This window comes from Netta rufina (genome assembly GCF_964035555.1).
Source record: "Netta rufina genome assembly, chromosome: 2".
NCBI lineage: Eukaryota > Metazoa > Chordata > Aves > Anseriformes > Anatidae > Netta > Netta rufina.
Window position 1 is genome coordinate 34,520,530 of NC_140124.1, and position 19,489 is coordinate 34,540,018.

Here is a 19,489-nt window from a genome sequence, read left to right on the forward strand (position 1 = left end):
GCTTCTGAAATAACCATCACTGTCAGAACCCAGTCTTAACGGCTCGACAGGAATGATCCAGAGATTTCTTGATGTTGAAAGAGGAACTAATGTCAGTGTCTGGTGGGATGACAGTACTTCTCTGGCAATGTAGCTGAGGGCTGTCTCCTTTCCAGCAGTGGGGATAATATGCTAAGTGGAAAGATATTTGCACAGAAAGATCTTACCTCACTGACAAGCTACCTTTATGATTAACTTAATCTTTCCACATAAATTAATACAGCCCTCTAATAAGAGGCCACAGGATTTACAAACTGCCTTTGCATTGGAAATCATTGTCTAGATCTCCCTTAAGCTCAGCTAGCCATGCTTGAAAACAAAATAAATCAAACAAACCAAAGGAGCCCAAACCCTGCTGTAGCCTGATTGAGTCTTCTGGGGTCATCAGGACCAAACCTCAGACTCTCTCTTACTGACCAGATTCTCAGGTCTTATCTTTACAGAAAAACTTTGTTCTGTACATGCACGTTACGATAGTCAAGCAACAGCAGTTTTCCAAAATCTGTTAAATAAATCAGTCTCTTCATTTTTTATTAAGACAGGATGTTTTCTAATCTTGTATACAGAGTATTCAGGAAATGAATAAATTTTGATCACCTCTGCTTTTCAGCTAAGAAGGATTCTTGTCCTGTATGTGTTTATAAAGCACAGAATTATGTTGAATAATGAAACCCAGACTAATGACAGAGTCCCAGTTTCTGTTCAATACAGCTGTATCCATAATAACTATAATCAAGTCAGCAGAGTCGATCATAACAGAATTAAATGTCAGAATATGGCTACATAGTGAATTGACAAAACTCTGGGCAAAGGATTCGAACTGAGTTAAAAGGCACAGTTATGTTCTTTGTGCACTCCAAAAATACCTAACAATACAGGTATTGTAACTGGCTGGCATCTTCACTAGACTTACAGAGCAAACAAAGATCCAACACAATATTTTTTGAAAGACTGAATGTTAGTAGTGGAACAGCATGAAATATTCCATTCTGTAATAATACTAACAGAGAAAGACACGGAGAATATGTTTGTCCTTGCTGTTATGTGCATTCCTGGAAATTATTTTCAGAACAGGATTACAAGATCTGTCAGGGCTCGGGATTTAACTTGTAGTTTTTCAAGCTCTACTCTAGCTTGTTTTTATAAATAGCTTGAGGTACAACTCTTCTCTAGTAAACAAACCTTCCACACATAAAAAAAAAAAAAAAGAAAGAAAGAAAAAATATTTCAGCAGATTTTGAATAAATGCAGTTACTTTTACATGAAAAGAATGATCAATAATGTTATAAAATACTTGTAGATTTTTGTAATGGCAGAAAACACAAATAAGAAGCATGGCAGTAAGGCTAGGATTTCTTAAAGCCATTCTGATATGATATAAAAAGGGATATTAACCTTTTCCCCATTTCAGAATATTTCATGTTAGGCACACAATGAAACTACTATGAAGGCTGTAAAAGTAAATGATAGACGAAAAGGTTACCTTGCCAAAAAGCAAAATTCACAGATTCAGCATGGCATGCAGAAATAGGTGGATGGTGACTGACCTAATAGCAAGACATTAAAGGGGAAAAAAAGATGGACATGTTAACACTTTAATAGTCGTGGTTTGTTTTTTTTTTATTTTTATTTTTTTTCCCTTTTTCCCTCTCATTTTTCATTCATACATCACATTTACGATCTGAACATTTGCTTTTCTTTTGCAGTTCTTTCCTAAAGGGGGAGCCAGTGAGACTAGTAAGGTACTGAGACCTGAGAAAACTAGAATGAAATGGGAAGCACGCTTTAGAAGGCCTGTGAATCTGTTCATCAAATGAAAATATAACTATATATTCTGCACACTGTCTCTAATGTGATAATTACAGTTAATCCGAAAGCTCCATTCATATATTAACAGAAGCTGCACTTTAAGTACATAGGAAAAAGTAAAAAATACCAACCAAACAAAAACCAAGAGGCTAAATTATTCTGTACAGTAAATACCTACAGATCACTCAGTGGGAAGGAGGAGACAGCAGTCAGTATCGCTGAAGGGGGGCCAAACGGGTGGAGAAATACAACCAAGAAATTCCAGCTACCAACACCCACCTACTACTGTACTTGTGAGACCTCAGGTTTTTCTTGTATGAAACTCTAACCACACGCACTGCATTTTATCGGTTTTGGGTAAAAGCACATACATGAACTGGAGCAATGACTGAAACAGCAAAGTGAGGACTGTAAGTAAATAAATACCCAATGCATACTATTAAAAGAAAATAGTAAATAAAAAGGTGATTGCACAGGTGTGCAAAGGTGACTGCACAAAGCAAAAGCAACCACTCCTCCTCAGCTGTACCTTCTCCATTCTGGGTGACCAGGACTTAAAACTAACCAGGCCAAATACTCTGATGTGTAATACTGTTCTTTGACAAAAACACCTTTATTTTCACGCCTAGTTGCTTTCCTACTACACATTTCATTTCTTAACCATATACACGTTTCAAATGCAGTTTTAATTTCTTCTTTGTTGTTCATTTTGCAAATTTGTTACTGAGCTCTTCCTTCCCTCCCTCCCTCCCTTCCTCCCTCCCTTCCTTCCTTCCTTCCTCTCTTCCCTTCCTCTCTTCTTCCCATTCAGTTCTTCACTGAACAACCTCTACTTGGTTAAAAAAATAAAGCAGTGCTAATTCCTGTCAGCTATGGCCTAATCCACTGGGAGCAACACTCTCTCTCTCACATACTGCACCCAGATTAACCCCAGATGTCACTATAATTCCTGGGTTAAACTTAGCTCTCACTTAAACTGTTATAATTCCAGAGTAAGGTCATGGAGCTAAGTAGAGCTATTATGAACACACTCTAGTCATGCAACAGAATCTCTGTCATTTTATACATTTTGCATATCTACCTCATGGATTGCACACTGTCCGTGCTAACAAGTTATCTACAGTAAGCATCAAAAGGCTTGCACAAACAAGCAATAAGCAACAGCTCCTGATGGAAAAAGATTTATTTAATGCTTGCAAGCTCTATGGAATTTCTTTCTTCCTACATCACCCTCCCTTCCTAATATTCCTCCACTCTACACTAGTATACTAAAACTTTACCATCTATAAACTCTTGTCACTTATTACACACAGTTATAGAACAGTTACTAACAACTAAAGAATCCTCCTGTTTTAAAGTTCTCCTTCAGTAAAAGCTGTCTTTGTACTGATTCGTCCAGTATCAAGGGGAAAAACTTCTCAATTCAAACTCACATTAAACTCAGTATCAAACTTTTATTAACCACTTTGCTACTCCAATTTGATGTTACACTGGTAACTTCAGTGTGCTATATGTTACCTTAGAACTAAATACAATAAAGTAACAGACACATTGCTTGAACTTTAATTCAATTCTTGCTTTGACTGCTTTGTTTTTTCCCTTATTTTTCTCTTGCCCATGATACTTCCTGAGACCAAGGAAAGATCACAGAGCATTCCTTTTTGTCAGCTGTAGAACATGATGTACAAAATGTGTCAAAACCACAAGCTTCTTTTAAGACTTTTTCTGATCAAGTTTCTAGGTTGTACAGCTTTGACCACCACACTTCTGTGTTTTTTTTTTGTTGTTGTTATGTCTAGACAAAACAAGACAGCTTTCAATCATTCTTACACCCTGATAGGCACCAGAATATTTAAGTTTTATCTCTTTTTAACATATGCCTCAAGCTTAGCAATTTTGGTAACTCAACTGGTTTAAATTTAATATTTTTTGCCCATGCTTAATAATTACTCTTCTATCGGAGGACTATTTTCAGCAATAGTCAGACCTTGATGTGTTGCATACATTCTTCAGCTACTAAGCTGTGGTACTAGGCTCAGCCCACGAAATATTTGGACAGCAAGGAGAAATATTCAAGGTGCCATAAAAAATACTAGTGGTTGACTGACTCGTATGAGTGAAATATTTGTCATTAAAAAAGACATTAAACAGCTGAAAATACAGTATTTTTAATGATCACACAAAAGAACATGACAAGAACATGAAGGCTTGTTGCAGCAGTGATCAGACTTCAGTGTGGGGAACTGTACTCCCCTTAACCAAGATATCTAGCTGCTGGAGCAGACAAATTGCCAGCCTTTGCTTCCAACTGCCAGCTGTTGGTTGTCATGTTCCATGCCAGAATTAGCTGAGTTTCCTCAAAAAACAAAGCAATTTCCTTCATTTATAATTCTGTAGCACCCCTTGAGATTTGCTGGGCTAAGGTTAGGTAAAAGTAATTTTACATTTTGCTATTAATTCTAACGGATACCAGCTATGCACTCAGCATTAAGCAGCCTATCAAACAGCAAATGTAAGGGGTGCAGCACACAGTACCTGTTCCGCAAAGAACTGGAAACCCTTATCTTCACGAATACATTCATAGGTTTCTCCAAGAACAGGATTAAATGGCTTACTTCCAGCTCGGTAGTAACTGGAGGCATACGCAGATACTGCAAATGCAGCTATATACACCTGGGAATAACATACATGGAATTTTGGTTAATTTACCACAGTCAGGCACATTTTTTGCTATAGATTGGGATTTAATAGAAGGAAAAAAGAGTATGAACTTGTATGCCTCCTCCTGCAGGTTAAACACTGGATCACACATAACAGAAGTATTCAGTTTTCAGTCATTCAGGGGTTCACTGATGCATGGAGTTACTAGGATCAAACTCTGCAAATTTAATCAACTGAAAACAGTGTCTCTGAAAACTGTTTGAAACAACTCAGCCTTCTGGAACATGCACAGTTCAAAGCAGTAACTTTAAAAATCACCATTAGACATTTTTTTAACTGGCTTTTACAGTTACGGTCTGTGATTCTATGGATCTACACACTACCCTTGTCCTAAACATGGCACATGGAGCATTAAAAGAGTTTTCACAAAATTTCACAAACTGCGTCCAACACAGTTTGAATTGCCTTTTATCTATTGTATGCTATTACCTAATAATGAAACTGCTCTTTATTACAATTAAGGCACAGGAGATCCTTCCAAATTATTACAGTCAACACAGTATAATTCCTCCCAAGCCTGAGGAATTAGAATTAGTTTTGTTCAATTCATGTCTCCTCTGTACCGTTTCTCTCCCTTTTCATTCCCTTTTCCTCATCTTGTGAAAGAGTAGATGCTTTCCTTTTACAATTTCAGAAACCAAATTGATAAAAGAGCCATTCTATACTGAACTGTGGCAATTACTGTGCAACAGCTAACATTAATTTTGCCTGAGGAATTTCTCAAAGGCAAAGAATACTTCATTCTGAGGCAATTTCCAGATGCTTAGTTGTAGGAAGGAGAGAAAAGATTTCTTTTCACTCTGATGTGAAGAACTACTGCTCATTTCCTTTTAATGTATGTTCTCAGGAGAACAACAAAAAGGTTATGCACCTAAAAAACAAATAAACAGACACACCCTCTATCCTGAGAAGAGAACAGACACTAAATTGTAATCCTTGCAGACTGTCAGAATGAAGCAAGATTCTTTTCAAACAGTATTTATAACATAACTATTTACATTCATTAATAGCCTCTTTTTAACATAAGACATATTGACTTGAAAAGGCTTGACTTAGTTTAAGGTATAATCCATAGCTTCCATTTTAAGAGAACTTTGAAACCTTTTAAATCTTTTATTTATAGATTTATTAAAGATTTATTGTAACTTTCATACTCATGAAAGAAACATATTAGCTCAATTCCTCCCTCTTTTTTCCAAGTTTAAATCTTGGAAGACTGGAAGAGTAAGAAAGGAAGAGGAAAAGCTGCAAAACAGAGTTAAACTAGTATGTTACTTAACCTTGCAGGACAGCAAGGCATTTAAGGAGATACGCTTTCTGACAAAACAACAGAAATTAGGCAGAAGAATCAAAAGTAGAGGGTATGTAAGCATGCCCAGGCATGCTTAAGGGGTTTGCTTCCCTCAGCTTGGAGAAAAAGAAAAATGGAACAGAATATCTTCATTTCTTTGGCAAATTGTTTATACATTGTATTCTATTCTGGCTATACTGAATGTCATGAAGTATGAGGAATAACGTGTTTACCATCCGTTCAAAGGGGTTAGGTGTATGCGCTGCTTTATCTAGTAGTTCACTGTATTCCAGCTCCTCGCAGAGACGCTGAAGGGTGTTAAGTGGCTCATTTAATTCAACAGGCATGGCCACTTTAGAGAGATCCTTTCCTATGTTATTTCTCAGGATATTCCATAGGCTGATATTACTAGTATTAGGGCATGGAGCTGGTAAACATGTTCTCCGTTTAGAATGGCATCCAATTCCACTTTCAGAAATACAGTCTGAAAAGGAAGTTGCAGAACAAGTTAATCAATACATTGCTTACTTTCTATTTAATCTCCATTGCAAACATACATTAAAATTCAACCAACTTTTTTTCTGTCAAAGCTTCCATCCACCCTCACACTTCATTCAAATATTTCACTTATGGTTTGAAGGTAGCCTGTTACAAAAGGATAAAGAAAGAACTCAATTTTAATTTCTGGAAGTTAACCAAGTTAAACTCCAGATAGGAAAGCAGCATAAAAAATTACTTCCTTACTCTTAAAGGATATGAGAAAGGCTCAGGCTTTCCATTGAATTTGAAAGAGTAAATATTAGAACGAACCTATTTGTAACAGAGATGGATTCCTATCTGTTTAAGTGACATAAAACCTCCTTCCCTGACAGAGCTTCAATTAAGTTGACACTTCTCAGAAGACAAGGTGTCACTTAACAGATCCAAGCATAAAGATATCACCTGTCTATCTCTTCCTATGTTTTTGAATACTTCTACCAAGGGAATTTACTATACCGCAGATTTACATGAAGGCTTTTCTAGAGCACTTGTCACTGTAGTGAGCACTTAAAAAAATTTTAAGCCATGTTAGCTTGTAGATGCACCCATATGTTGGTGGAGAAATGACCTCTTTAGTAGGTGGTAAAACTGAAGCAACTGTAGAGCTCTGGACTTGATAAAGATTCAAAAAAAAAAAAAAAAAAAGGATGCCTTGTCAAAGCAGTTAGAACAGAATAAATGGTTGCAAGTGTGCAACGAAATGAAATGATTTGTGTCACAATCAAGATAGACCTACAAGCTTCTGCAACAGGTACTAGCCTGAAGATTACATTGCTTATCTGTACATAAATCTCAGTTCAGAAAGGAGCACAGTTGCCACTACATGAGCATCCTTTATACATCCTTAGAAGCTCCTAGGATGTTCCTACACTACAGTCCATTGCCATTTGGAGACCTTTGGGTATAGCCCCAGACTGCTAATCCCCATCCTCATCTGGCTTTCTGCAGACAGCTTTTCCTTGGAGGTATTGAAACAGCATAGAAGAGCACAGCTTTCCTGTAGCATACCTGCCCAAAGAAACACTGCCCTTATATGCATGATTTCAAATGTTATTTCCTTTGTTTTTGCATTGGCATAAGCACAAAACCAGCAGTGCTTCCAACAATGAAAAAGTACAGATTACCCCAAGAAACTAACGTCCCCCATCACTGACGTATATATTAGCCCAATGTCTCAGACAGAGGCTTTCATAATCACCAGCCTCAAAGAAGTTTCTGTCTTTCCTGCTACTCACAGAACTAAAAGTCCTAACAACTCATGTGACTGAGTTATTGTAACAAGGACAGGAGAAGTATTTACATACTAGTGCATATCTCTTTCTTTTTGCATAAAAAGGATGTGGGCACTATGAATCAGAAAATCTGCCTGAAGCTTAATGCTGCTAAGTGTGCCTTTTTAAGAAGAGGTTGGTTCCTATACTTACTTCCCTGTTGGAAATATTTATTTAGTATCAGAAAAGGCCAAAAAGAAAGATGTTTCCTCACATAACTCAGGAATGACTGGATATCTGAAGAGGAAGGAGTAAGTGCTAAAAACATACTCCTATTGAAGAGAGCTCTATGAAATAGGATTTGGCTATATCCCTTGACAGTTTCTGATTAAAACCTGAATACCAACTCACTGAACTACATACTCTGGGTCAGTCTATTAATTGGGGTAAATAGTGACAAAACACAGCAGAGAAAGAGAAAAAAATCTAAGTGTAGAAAAAAAAAAGATGTGAATAGTTCAAACATGCAGCAGGGGAGTTGAAACTTAACACTATTTATTCATCTGGGCACCTAATAGGAACTTTCTAGCCTGGTATTCCAACCATACTGCTCTCATTAATCTCCTTTAAGGCTGCTGGTGCATGCTCAGTGGTTAGGTTAGGCAGACAGATTAGATGCCAGATTTTCTCAACAGTATAGTTTGCCCACCTCTCATGGAAAAAAAAAAGAAAAAAAAGCCCATGCTGCAAGTAAGAAACCACTATTCAGCATTATTGAAGATAAAACATTTTGATAGAGAGTGAAGAACATTGTGGCTAGGTGACATGCTTTGAAGGCACAGAGCCAATTAGTTTGTTATTACCAATTCCTCTTCCTCTTTCTTGATTCTCATTCTAATTAGCGAGACAGTTAAGTGTATGCAGTAAAAAGCCTATCATAATTAAAACATACAAAGAAGAAATCCATACACACTGCCAGTGTATAATAATTGTCATGTTCCTTTAAACAAATTCTGCTAAAAACAACAGACCTCTCAACATGGTTGTTAAATTGGAAAAAAATACTTTCTGGAAAAAAAAGAAAGCAGCTAGGTCTTGGTAGTTTGAAGAATCCCGTGGACATGAAAGGAACTAAAAATGAGTTGGAGTCACACTAATGAAGCCAAGAAAACAGGTGTTTATCTACGGACATTGAACACCATCTTGCTTAAACAATGGTGTCCTGGCCCTGTTAATCAGATTATCCAGAATGTGCTGTTCAAAACTTATCTGAGGTGGTAAGAAAAAAAAAAAAAACAGGTTACTTGCATCACAAAACCTGTAGTATTGAATCATTTGTAGCAAGATGAGAAAAAATACCCCAAACAACAAGAAACACAGTTTTCAGAACATTATACAATAAAACTTTGAACTTACCTAAAGTTTGTCTTTCATTCTCCATGTCATTGCTTAGGTTATCTTCTGAGACGTTATCACTGATATCACTTACGTATGAATCATCATCTGATACCTACATGCAAGGTGGAGAAATAAGCAAGATATTTAAGCAGTCATTAAAATAACCCCATCTGCACATTAAAATTGTTGCTCCAATAATTTTTTTTAATTATATTTGAATTGTTTAAGCTGTATTTCAGTATTATAGAAAAGCAGGCCTAAGAATTAAAAGATAAGTTTGGGAGAGATGACCATCAATGACAATTCAACTTTTCTTTTAGTGAAAGCATGCTTCATCTTCTTGGCCCCAGAGCTAAAAGAGCTTTCCCCGCATCAAAAGCCAAGGCTTTTATGGAATCCCAGAGAGGTGATAAAGTGAGCTATTAAGTTTCAGTGTGCATGACATCAGCCCCAAGGTACCGACAGGTACAACAAGGACAAGTATAAATATATATTTCTATGATACAATTTCTTAAGCACCTTCAGGATGACTCAAGACAGATGGTATAATATATGCAATATCTGCATACCAGCTACCTTTTTGCTATTTTTCTTAATGCACACATAAGACTTCTCCATAATATTTTTTTACACTTTATTGCAAAAAGATAATAACAACACATGCAGTGTATTATTATTGTTAAAAAAAAAAATCATTTTCTGGCAGTCATCTGACAACCAATTAGCCCTCTGAAAGACAACGTGTCAAGTAGCAGATAATGAACTACATAAGAATAATGTCAATCCTAATGTTCAGACCTCATTTTCTGAAGAGCTAGCAGACAGTAGGACTTCCTGTGCATCGAAAAATTCTGTGAGAGAGTCAGCAATAGACAGTCTGCTTTCATTGGAGATCTGGTGAACCAGACCTCTGCTTTCTTCTCTCGAATTTTCCTGTTTAAAAGAAATACAAAGTTTTGAGAAGAAAAATGCCACGAATACCATTCATGCATGCAAATCCAGTCACGTAACTTAACGGGCTGTAAAACAGTGGGAGAAGATTGCACATGCTCCTCTCTAGCGAAAGGCAGCATGTTTTAAAGACGGAATTAAAACCAAAGGAAAACAGACTAAAGAGAAGAGAAAAAGACAGCAAAAAAAATCGCAATGCATTGTTCAGTAAATCAGTTACAGTGATGCATGTACTTTCCCCCCCTAAAAAAAATAAATATAAAAATGCATTGGTGTTTGAGTGATTTAACTAGATACATGCAAGCATATTATTAAAAAAGCCCCACAATAAGAAAACTCCCAGCCTTTTTATACTGGATTCACATTCTTTTCTGATCTTAGCAATCAAATCAGTCTTTTCCTCCCAGGCCATGCTCAATGCAATCTGGCCTAGGAGTTGCATACAAAATTCAGAGGGCCAAAGTCGCTTGCTATATAACAGCAATGCTTTCCTAGCTGTCTTTCTCCACCAGACTACTTCCCATGCTGTGCTTTGGAAAGCTTTCCCTCATATCCACACACAAGAACTCTGTTAACCAAAATCAGCGTATTATCAAAGCCACATAAATGACATTGTCTTTGCTGCTGCAGGCCCATTTGAAACATCATACAAATTTCATTATTTCTGCCTATGGAAGTCCCAAGTGCTCCATAGATAGTTGGTATAGGCAGAGCTGCAGAAAATAGTCTAGCAAAGGTGGGATTACCTTGGTTCATTACGTGGACACAGGAAAAAATTGGAGAGGATTGTTACTGTTTACTCCTAACTCCACCAATACTAAGGAAAAGGGCTAGCTGACCCAAACGAGTGTATCAGCTGCTCTCAAGCTTCATTCTGCATGAGATGCTCTATTAACTTGTAACCATGACTGCCCTAACTATCATCATTTTGCAGGAAACGTAGTGTTTTACTTTCAGAGCTCACTTAACGAATAATCTGATAAATCTGTACTCAAACCGACAAACCATTTCAGTCTTGTGCTGGTGGATTTTACTACAGTATGAAATGTTTCTCAGTGTGTACTGATAATGGTGACATGGTAACAAACCAAACTGCTATGATACCAAAGACTTTTTGCTTTTTTAGCATATAACCATGATATAGCTGCAAGAAAGATGCAACCTCGAAATTATCTCTTCTGTGGGAAGCCAGTTACGCTGGCCTCTAAGTCAAAAAAAATCTTACATACATAAAGCGTTGCTACTGGGATTGTTTCCAACACTACTTTGAATCTGAGAAGCAAAATGAGCAGAAAAGGCTCATAAAAGAACAGTTGCTTTTTATATTTAATCACATGAGAGTTTTATTTTGCCTACTTTCATGTTCCAATTGTGGCATGATAGACTACACCATAAACTGCCCGACAAACTAAACTTTTATCTTATGCTAAGGCCTGAGAAACTAGTTAATACTGCTTCAGTTTTCACAGGTCTGTCATAGCACCTGATGTATCATTTACAGCCAGGTTCTGTGCAGTAACCTACAGCAACACTGCTATACCATAGCCCTCAGAGAAATCTAAGATGAAACTTTTCCAATATAAGTGATTCTGTCCTTAAGTTCCATTCCCAACCATGCCAGAGGGAATTTGTCAACAACCCCCCTAAAGGACCTTTAGAAAGCTATTTTTGTCACAGATATATGCAATGCATACAGCATGTTTCAGAAATAATCCATTGTCTTTGCAAGAGCCTCTACTAAATAGGAAAATAACTCCTGAAATTAAAAAAACATTGTATTGATACATGAATGCTTCTCTGGATAGCAGCTTAAGTGCTGTCCCAAATCTTATAGGATTAAAAGGAAAAGGCAAATAGAATGATCAACTACCTTAAAGAAAAAAGAAAAAAAAAAAAAAGGAGGCTAAATATGGCCAAAACCAGTTCTACTAAAAGAGAACGAAAATAGAAGTGAACAGACTGAATGACTAAACTGTCTTTAAAAATGGAAGGAAATAGTAAGTTATATAAAACCCCCAACATTACATCCATTCAAGTTCTAGTGCAGGATTTATAATACAAGAGCAGCAGAAGCTTCTGTATGAGTTAACATTTAGGAAAATCCACCAGAAATAACACAGCTCTTGCTCCCCTTACCAGCACCATTAGCATCTAGATCCTGTGACCTATAAATACACCATATTCATATGCCTTCTGCAGCAAGCCAAAGAGCTGCCTGAACATCAGGACATCTCAAACTGGCTCACTGGATATGTAGAAGACTCCATGGCTTCACACACAAAACTAAATCAGTGAAAGAGCTCATTAAGAGCTGTGTACATCTACCTTATTTGATCCTTTCATGAAAAAGTCTTGTAATGCTTCTAAACTTTAAATCAGCCCCAATGGTAGCCAGTGTTCTGGGCTAAAAATATTTAGGCAACAAAGAAATACAGAACATGAAAGCTAACAAGGGAGTAAGGGGGAGAGAAATGCTGCCTGCAAGGTAACAACAAGACAGCTTTGTTCATGCTGAATGGGAAGTGGGCAGGAGGTGAGGGAGAACACCAGAAGCCAGCAGGAAAAAGCAATGGAAGTGTGCTCAGGAAAACCGCTCACAAGGAAAGTCTTTAAAATTAAACATTACACAATGCATCATCAGAAATGATTCATAACCACAGAAGTGGACTCATTTTACTAACACAATACACTGCGGGGAACACATGAAGAACAGGACAAGATGTAACACGGTCTAGATGTAGGAGCTGGAGGAGCAGACATCACTGGAAGACGAAATCCATACCCACCTTCACCAAATCTGGACTTGATTTTGCATTAGATGCTGAATCAAGGATCATAGATTCGGCATGTATTCTGCGTAACCGGTCTTTTAGATCAGTGTTTTGTGCTATTGCCTGGAATATTTAACACAAATATTGGGGATATAAAGTTCTCTCAACTAATTTGAACAGTGGTTTTATTCCGTAAAAAGAAAGGGGAGAAGAATATTTAAAGTGCATTATTAAACACCACCAACACGATTCTTTACTGGTCCAGCAAATCAGTTATTCTAAATGCTTCAACCCTTGTTCTTTATGTCTAAAATAAAATTATTTTTGTTCAGACATATAAGTGGAGAACAAAAGCCAAGGATGGTATTTACAAGTTACCAGGTTCTGTAAGGTGATATAATAATTTAAAAATTAATTTATGCATCTCTTTTTTTCAGCTCCTTTCTTTCTGTCCGATCTCCAACCTAGTCTCTCAGTATTCTTATTCTTGCCACACCCAAAAACATTTGAAGAACTGAGAATGCAGCCTGGAAGTGAAAGACAACCCTCGCACACGACAAACATTGTTTTCCAGGAGACAATTCCAGAAATGGCAGAGGGCAAGTTTCACTGGACATGATTATGCTCTAGGGGAGAGCTTTCCGGTGTGATTTGGAGATGGCTACAAATAAATAAATAAATAAATAAAAACCAACAAAGAAAACTATTTAACAATGCTTACAACAACTTAGCTCTGTTTTCTTTCCTTTTTTTTTTTTTTTTTGCGAGATATTAATAACCAAAATTCTGTATTTGTATTTTAATATTGTACAGCAATACTATTTTATATTCTACTGCTTTATAATTATGTGTAAGCATTCTTCTAAATTTACTCTGTTAAAAAATCAATCTCTACAGATCCTGACAGTGAAACAGCCCATTCTTTGTTCCATTTCAGAAACCAATTCACTCTAGTGAATTCAAAGGACGCCATCCTTCACAGTATCACAAGTATATGTAACACTGCAAGACCAACAGGTAGTCATGTATGGTAACGTAACTTCTCCTTTGCAAGGACATGGAGCAGGAGGTCACACAGAAGCAGTCATGGTCTCTCAGATGGGATGACTCAAACAACACACACTCTAAATATATGGCCAGCACTCCTCCAGCCACAGCTGTTAGTTGGACACACTATGATCTTTAGGGCAACTCTTTTCTGAGGTGAGGTGGGTTTTCCTTCATACTCAGTTGGAACCACAAAAGACACAAAAGCTCAGTGTTTGAGGATTAGTGTGAGCCAAGAGTTTGACTAAACTTCAGTCTGCTAGGGTGTTCAAATTGTCCTACCTGCAAGCTTATTTCTTCCCTGGAACTAGGGTTTTTTTGTTGGTTACACTGTATTTTTTTTCAGATGCCTCCTTGCTTCTTTAATTATGTCTACAATTCCTGGATGCTTATTTATCCCCTGAAAGACAAACTTGGGGGCAGCTTCCTGTCTCCTTTCAGTGACTGTCAGCCAGGGAACCACAGAATGGTTTGGGTTGGAAGGGACCTTAAAGATCACCTAATTCCAACCCCCTGCCATGGGCAGGGACATCTCCCACCAGACCAGGTTGCCCAAAGCCCCATCCAGCCTGGCCTTGAACACCTCCAGGGATGAGGCATCCTCAACCTCTCTGGGCAGCCTGTTCCAAGATCCAACCACCCTCTAGTAGAGAATTTCTTATTTATATCTGACCTGGATCTACCCTCTTTTCGTTTAAAGCCCCTTGTACTATCACCACACACCCCAGTAAAGAGCCTGCTTATCTTTCTTGTAGTCCCCCCAAGTACTGGAAGGCTGCAATGAGATCTCCCCAGAGCCTTCTTTTCTAGGTTAAACAACCCCAACTCTCTCTCAATTTCTCTTCATAGGAGAGATGTCCCAGTCCTCTGATCATCTACAGGGATTTCACATCTAAAGTTTGGGTTACCAAAATGGGTAAGGATATGTGGTTTTATCCTTACTGACAGGAATACAAGTTTTTGTTTCTTGTCCTCCTGAAGAGAACCAGAAAGCGTAGTTATTTTTCTGCTGCACCAACTGGAGCTTTGTAGACTGCTCTGACTTGATCGTAACACCTTCTACTTTAAAAACTGATACAGAAGAGGTCTCTTCCACCTAGCTGTCTTTGCATTCCTCCTGGCAGTATGGAAATGGAACAATGTGAAGCAGAATCTTCTTGCTAAGATACATCTGAAACGTACTCCACCACAGGACGGATTGTGGATGGTTTGATGCATAGCTGAAAGAAAGAGGCAACTTTGGGTAGGAATTTGAGGAACAATCTAGTGCATGATTATCCTGGTAAGTCTCAAGGACTTGTGCAACTCCTTAGGCTGTCAGACTTGCCCAGAAGCAGGAGAAGTGTCTTTAAGTGTTTGGTCTCAGCTTTCTGTCAATGTAACAAAAGGGAATGGAAAAAAAGATTTGACTGTGATGTTCTTGTCCCAGGATTTTTTCATTAGATGCCAAATATCTACTATAGCAGGCTGTTCAAACTGTATTCCAAATAAAGCATATTTAGACTATTTTGAAATATTTCCTCTGGCCAAAGTAGACTTTGGCAAGGGTTATCTACATCTTCCAAGCAGTTCTCTACAGAAAGCAGAACTTCACAATTCTTTCTACCACTGTATCAAAGAACAGGTACAGCTCATGTTCTGACAGCCTTATAATGGAAATGGTAAGAAGAAAAAATCTCTACTGCAAACTCTGGTATTAGTTACTTGTGCTGAGTGCATCTGATGGCCACGTGTCAGTCACAGTAGAATTGAAGGAAGAGAACGCAGCCCTGCTGAAATGAAAATGTGTCTCTGAAAAAAAATCGCATTACTAATTTTAACCATAAAAAGAAAAAAAAAAAAAGCCTTCTGAGTCATAGTTCCTGTACTGCAACACAAGTCTAGCCAAGATCATCATTTTAAATAAATCCAGTATAGAAATGAAGATGGTCCTACAGCCCTTACAAAACACATTTTCCTTTTTTGTTTAATTGTGTCTATTGAATTGGGTAAGGAAAAAAAAAAAGAAAAAGAAGAAAAAACAAACCCTCTTGATGGTTGGAACAATACTGAAGACCTACTGCCCATTTTTGCAATCTGAATGTGGAGAACCCTCCTGTTTACACAATAATTTGTCCCAGTAATGTTTCTGATTTTCTGATGGATATGGTCTTGAGGGCAGGAAAGACAGTAGGCCTGAAGTGATGGTGGAAGGGAGAAAGAACATTCTCTGGCTTTATGTATGTGTAGTCTGGATTCAGCATGCAGGTATTTACCACTCCTGTGTCGAGTGTTCAGGTGCTTTATTATGTGTCACTTCAAATGAGTGCAAAAAAGAATTTACACAGCCTGCCTGTATAGCATGCTACAAAGTGCTTTTTTCCTTCTGTTGTAGCATTTTTCTGCTGTGCTATCTTCCTTCTATGTAATTTTTTATATATTACTTTTCTCTATTCACTATCTACTTTTCTTAGACTGTGTGTAGGTCAAGGATAGAAGCAGAGACGCTAATTTTGTAAAAGTCTTTTTATGCACTTTATCTGTTCAGGCTAGTAAGAGCAAAACAGACATGTTTGATAGCTTTCAACCAATGAGTTTGATTATTTTTTTTGCACGCATACAGAATAAAAAATGAATTAATAACAAACACCAAGTCAAAGTAACCAGTATAGGACTCTCTTGAAAAGAACACTTTTGCAAATGTGTCAGGTTTATCATAGCTGTGCTTCCATAGCTCTTCAAAGAAAGCTCATTCTTTTCTCTTACAGGATCTCTCCTGTGCATGGTGAGAAAATTTCTGTTGGCATCATGGCTTTACAGATCTACAGGCTAAGAATAGCTCTCATATAGATGTTAACCTCTGCTGTAACTGCCAGCATTCACAAATGACATCTGGACAAGCTACAGAAGGCTTATTAAGTAACAGATAAGAGCTAAGAGAATGACTTTTAAAAGACATCTAGAGGATAGAGATGAATCCTTCATTGCTCAGAAAAAAAAAAAAACAACAACCAAATACAACAGGCTGAGTGTTCACTTAGTTCAGAAGTCTTAAAACTGATTTTTTGATATAAAATAGTAATCAAAAAGCACTGGAAAAGTGTGAGACACCTATCCAGATGTCAGAAGTGAAGTATCTGAAAGCCAAAAACAAATGAGTAAATACAGTTATTATGCAACAAGTTTCACTTTTCGCCAAAATCTACAAAGACATAACTGCCTCTACAGGTCTAGGCAAAGAAACATGTTACAAGCTAAAAATCTATAACCATATGCAGCTTTTGTAAAACAAAGGAAGTTTTTATAAACTTGTAAATCTTGTAAACTTTTTGTAAAACAAAGGGAGTCGAACAATTTTTATACTGAATGATTTCTGAGATGATCTATATCACATATAGCCAGAGAGTCAGGAGTGCCTCTGATTAGGAATTTGCAACACAGACTGAAATTTTAAGAGCATGGTAATGATAGTTTTCATTGCTCTGAAACCAGATTGCTATTTGGTTGAACAGATAGCAATCTGAATATGAACAGCCTGGAAGGTCTCAAACAATTAGACAAAGTACACCGACCTAAATTCCCCACCACAACCTCCTAGAACTGAGTGATTGAACAGTGTATATTTCCAGACAAGGTAGACTTGTCACAGAGCAGCCCTCTTATACTTGACATCAAATGATACAGATTATACTATATACCCAAATAAATCTATCAGACTTATCACCTTTACCATTTAGGAAAGAGAGTCTTTGTATAACACCATATATAATAACTCATTATGCTTCAATACTAAAAATTCTAGCACAGAGCGAACACTAACAAAACAAAAATTAACTACTATGAAATTTAAAAGTAGTATCAGATGACAATGAAGCTTGCTGTACTTCAGCTTATCACTTACAGATGTTAAGGCATTCTTCAGGCCAACTATTTGTGCAGATGGAGATGAGGATGCATCATGCTCTAGCATCTGCTTCAGCTTTTCTCTCTCTGTAGATATGGTGCTGAAAGCTGACTTCAAGGTGAAGTAAACTAGAACCGTTTTGTAAAAAGAGAAAGTTAAAAAAAAAACTGTTGTATACATATCAGTTATGTAAAACTTCAAAGAAACGCCATTTATGGTGACAGAAACAAGAAATTAGTTTGAGATCTAGGATAGGTCACTAAAAACAAGTAATATTAATCAAGGTTACAGAGTAGATTTTTAGTAGAAGAAATGTTTATGGTGAATGCTACCACGCTGACTATATTAGCCACAGTCAAAATTACTTTGATTATTTGTGACAGATGGCAACAAAGCTAACTAACCACATCTGCTCTTCACTTGCTTTGTTCCCCAATTAGCTTGAATCTTCAGATGGCCATGACTCTACTTCACATTCCTTTAAGAATTCCAGTGGGGAAGGAGAGGGAAGGAAAAAAAAAAAATCAAGAAAGCATCTATAGCACATATAGTGCCAGAGCTATAGGGTTAACAGCTTCACCACAAGTTAACTGTGGTGTTGAGTTCTATTACATCATTTGGGTACAATGAAATTTCAGCTTGTTAGATGATTTAGTGACTAAAAGGCTCGGATCCTGAATATGATGATGCTCTTTCTACTCCTTCCTGAGCCTATATTACTAGTCTGAAACATTCAAAGACAATAGATCATGAAAGCTGAAGACCACTAGATTTTTCAAGGGGAATGTACTTTAAAAAAGAAAAAAGAGAGAGATTTGATATTTTCTTTAACTATGAGGAATACAAAGTGACATTTGCTTATGTAGGCTTTGAACATTTATATAACTGCAGAACTAATGGATTTCTGGGGGACTAATCAAACCTTGTACTGAAGTCACAAGAACTGTCAATGCAAAAAAATTGTCAGGGAATTTACCAAGCAAATGAAGATACTAAATCTGAGTGTGGATGCATAGGAAGTATAAAAAACAACAAATCTGTTATCTCTCTCTTCTAATCATCCATTTCTACTTATCCTTAATAGTCATTACCTTGTAGGAATATCTCAAATGTATATACCTTAGTATCTCAGGTAACCTAACTTAATCTTATAAGAAAATACTCCTGAGGTATATTTCAACACTGCAAACGGTTACCAAAGATAATTTTCATACCTTAACCTACATGAAGAAATCTAACAATGTCACAGAGGATGCAGAGGAAGATGTATCCATTATGATCTATTTTACATTAGCCTTTCACACATGGGTGACATACACAGAATCCTCAGTGACCTTGTATTTCATTTAGTAAGTTGTATACTAAAATCTGAAGAAATGTTACAGAATTAAGTACTTATGTTACATTTCAGTTGTATCAAAAGCAAAAGTTTTCTTTACTATTCTTTTCCAGAAGGGTAGTGATATAAAGCAAGTTTGGGAAAAAATATCTTTGTTTTCTTAATACAATGATAACTGCATTAAATGGTGCATAGTCAATTGTATCCTTAATGCATGGTTCAATCCAGTCAAAACTTGGGACATGGACAAAAGATCAAAGATCATTTTGAGCCGAGATTTCCAGAACTCCACTAGATAGCAACTTTTCCAATTGCGCCTCCACTTTCTTTTTAATTTTCAGAAAACATGGATCAGTTTTGATTATAATTGACTTTATGAAGCTTACTACTGAGATAGATACACTCCTTACGTAATGGAATCAAGACGCATCAGCACCAGAGGGCAAAAACAATGAAAGAATGCATACTGATAACATCAAATCCTTATCC

At 37.0% G+C, this 19,489-nt stretch overlaps 1 protein-coding gene across 3 annotated transcripts in view; it reads right to left on the reverse strand.

The window, feature by feature from the left end:
* Positions 1 to 19,489, reverse strand: part of OSBPL3 (oxysterol binding protein like 3) — an 87,953-nt gene that overhangs the window by 9,367 nt on the left and 59,097 nt on the right. For all 3 annotated transcript variants that reach the window (XM_084281295.1, XM_084281296.1, XM_084281294.1), the window contains exons 14-19: positions 17,659 to 17,789; positions 9,808 to 9,942; positions 9,028 to 9,121; positions 6,094 to 6,344; positions 4,384 to 4,521; positions 1,523 to 1,586 (exon numbers count right to left, since the gene is read on the reverse strand). In XM_084281295.1, the coding sequence (XP_084137421.1) occupies positions 1,523 to 1,586; positions 4,384 to 4,521; positions 6,094 to 6,344; positions 9,028 to 9,121; positions 9,808 to 9,942; positions 17,659 to 17,789 (813 nt within the window). The remainder of the gene's footprint in view (positions 1 to 1,522; positions 1,587 to 4,383; positions 4,522 to 6,093; positions 6,345 to 9,027; positions 9,122 to 9,807; positions 9,943 to 17,658; positions 17,790 to 19,489) is intronic.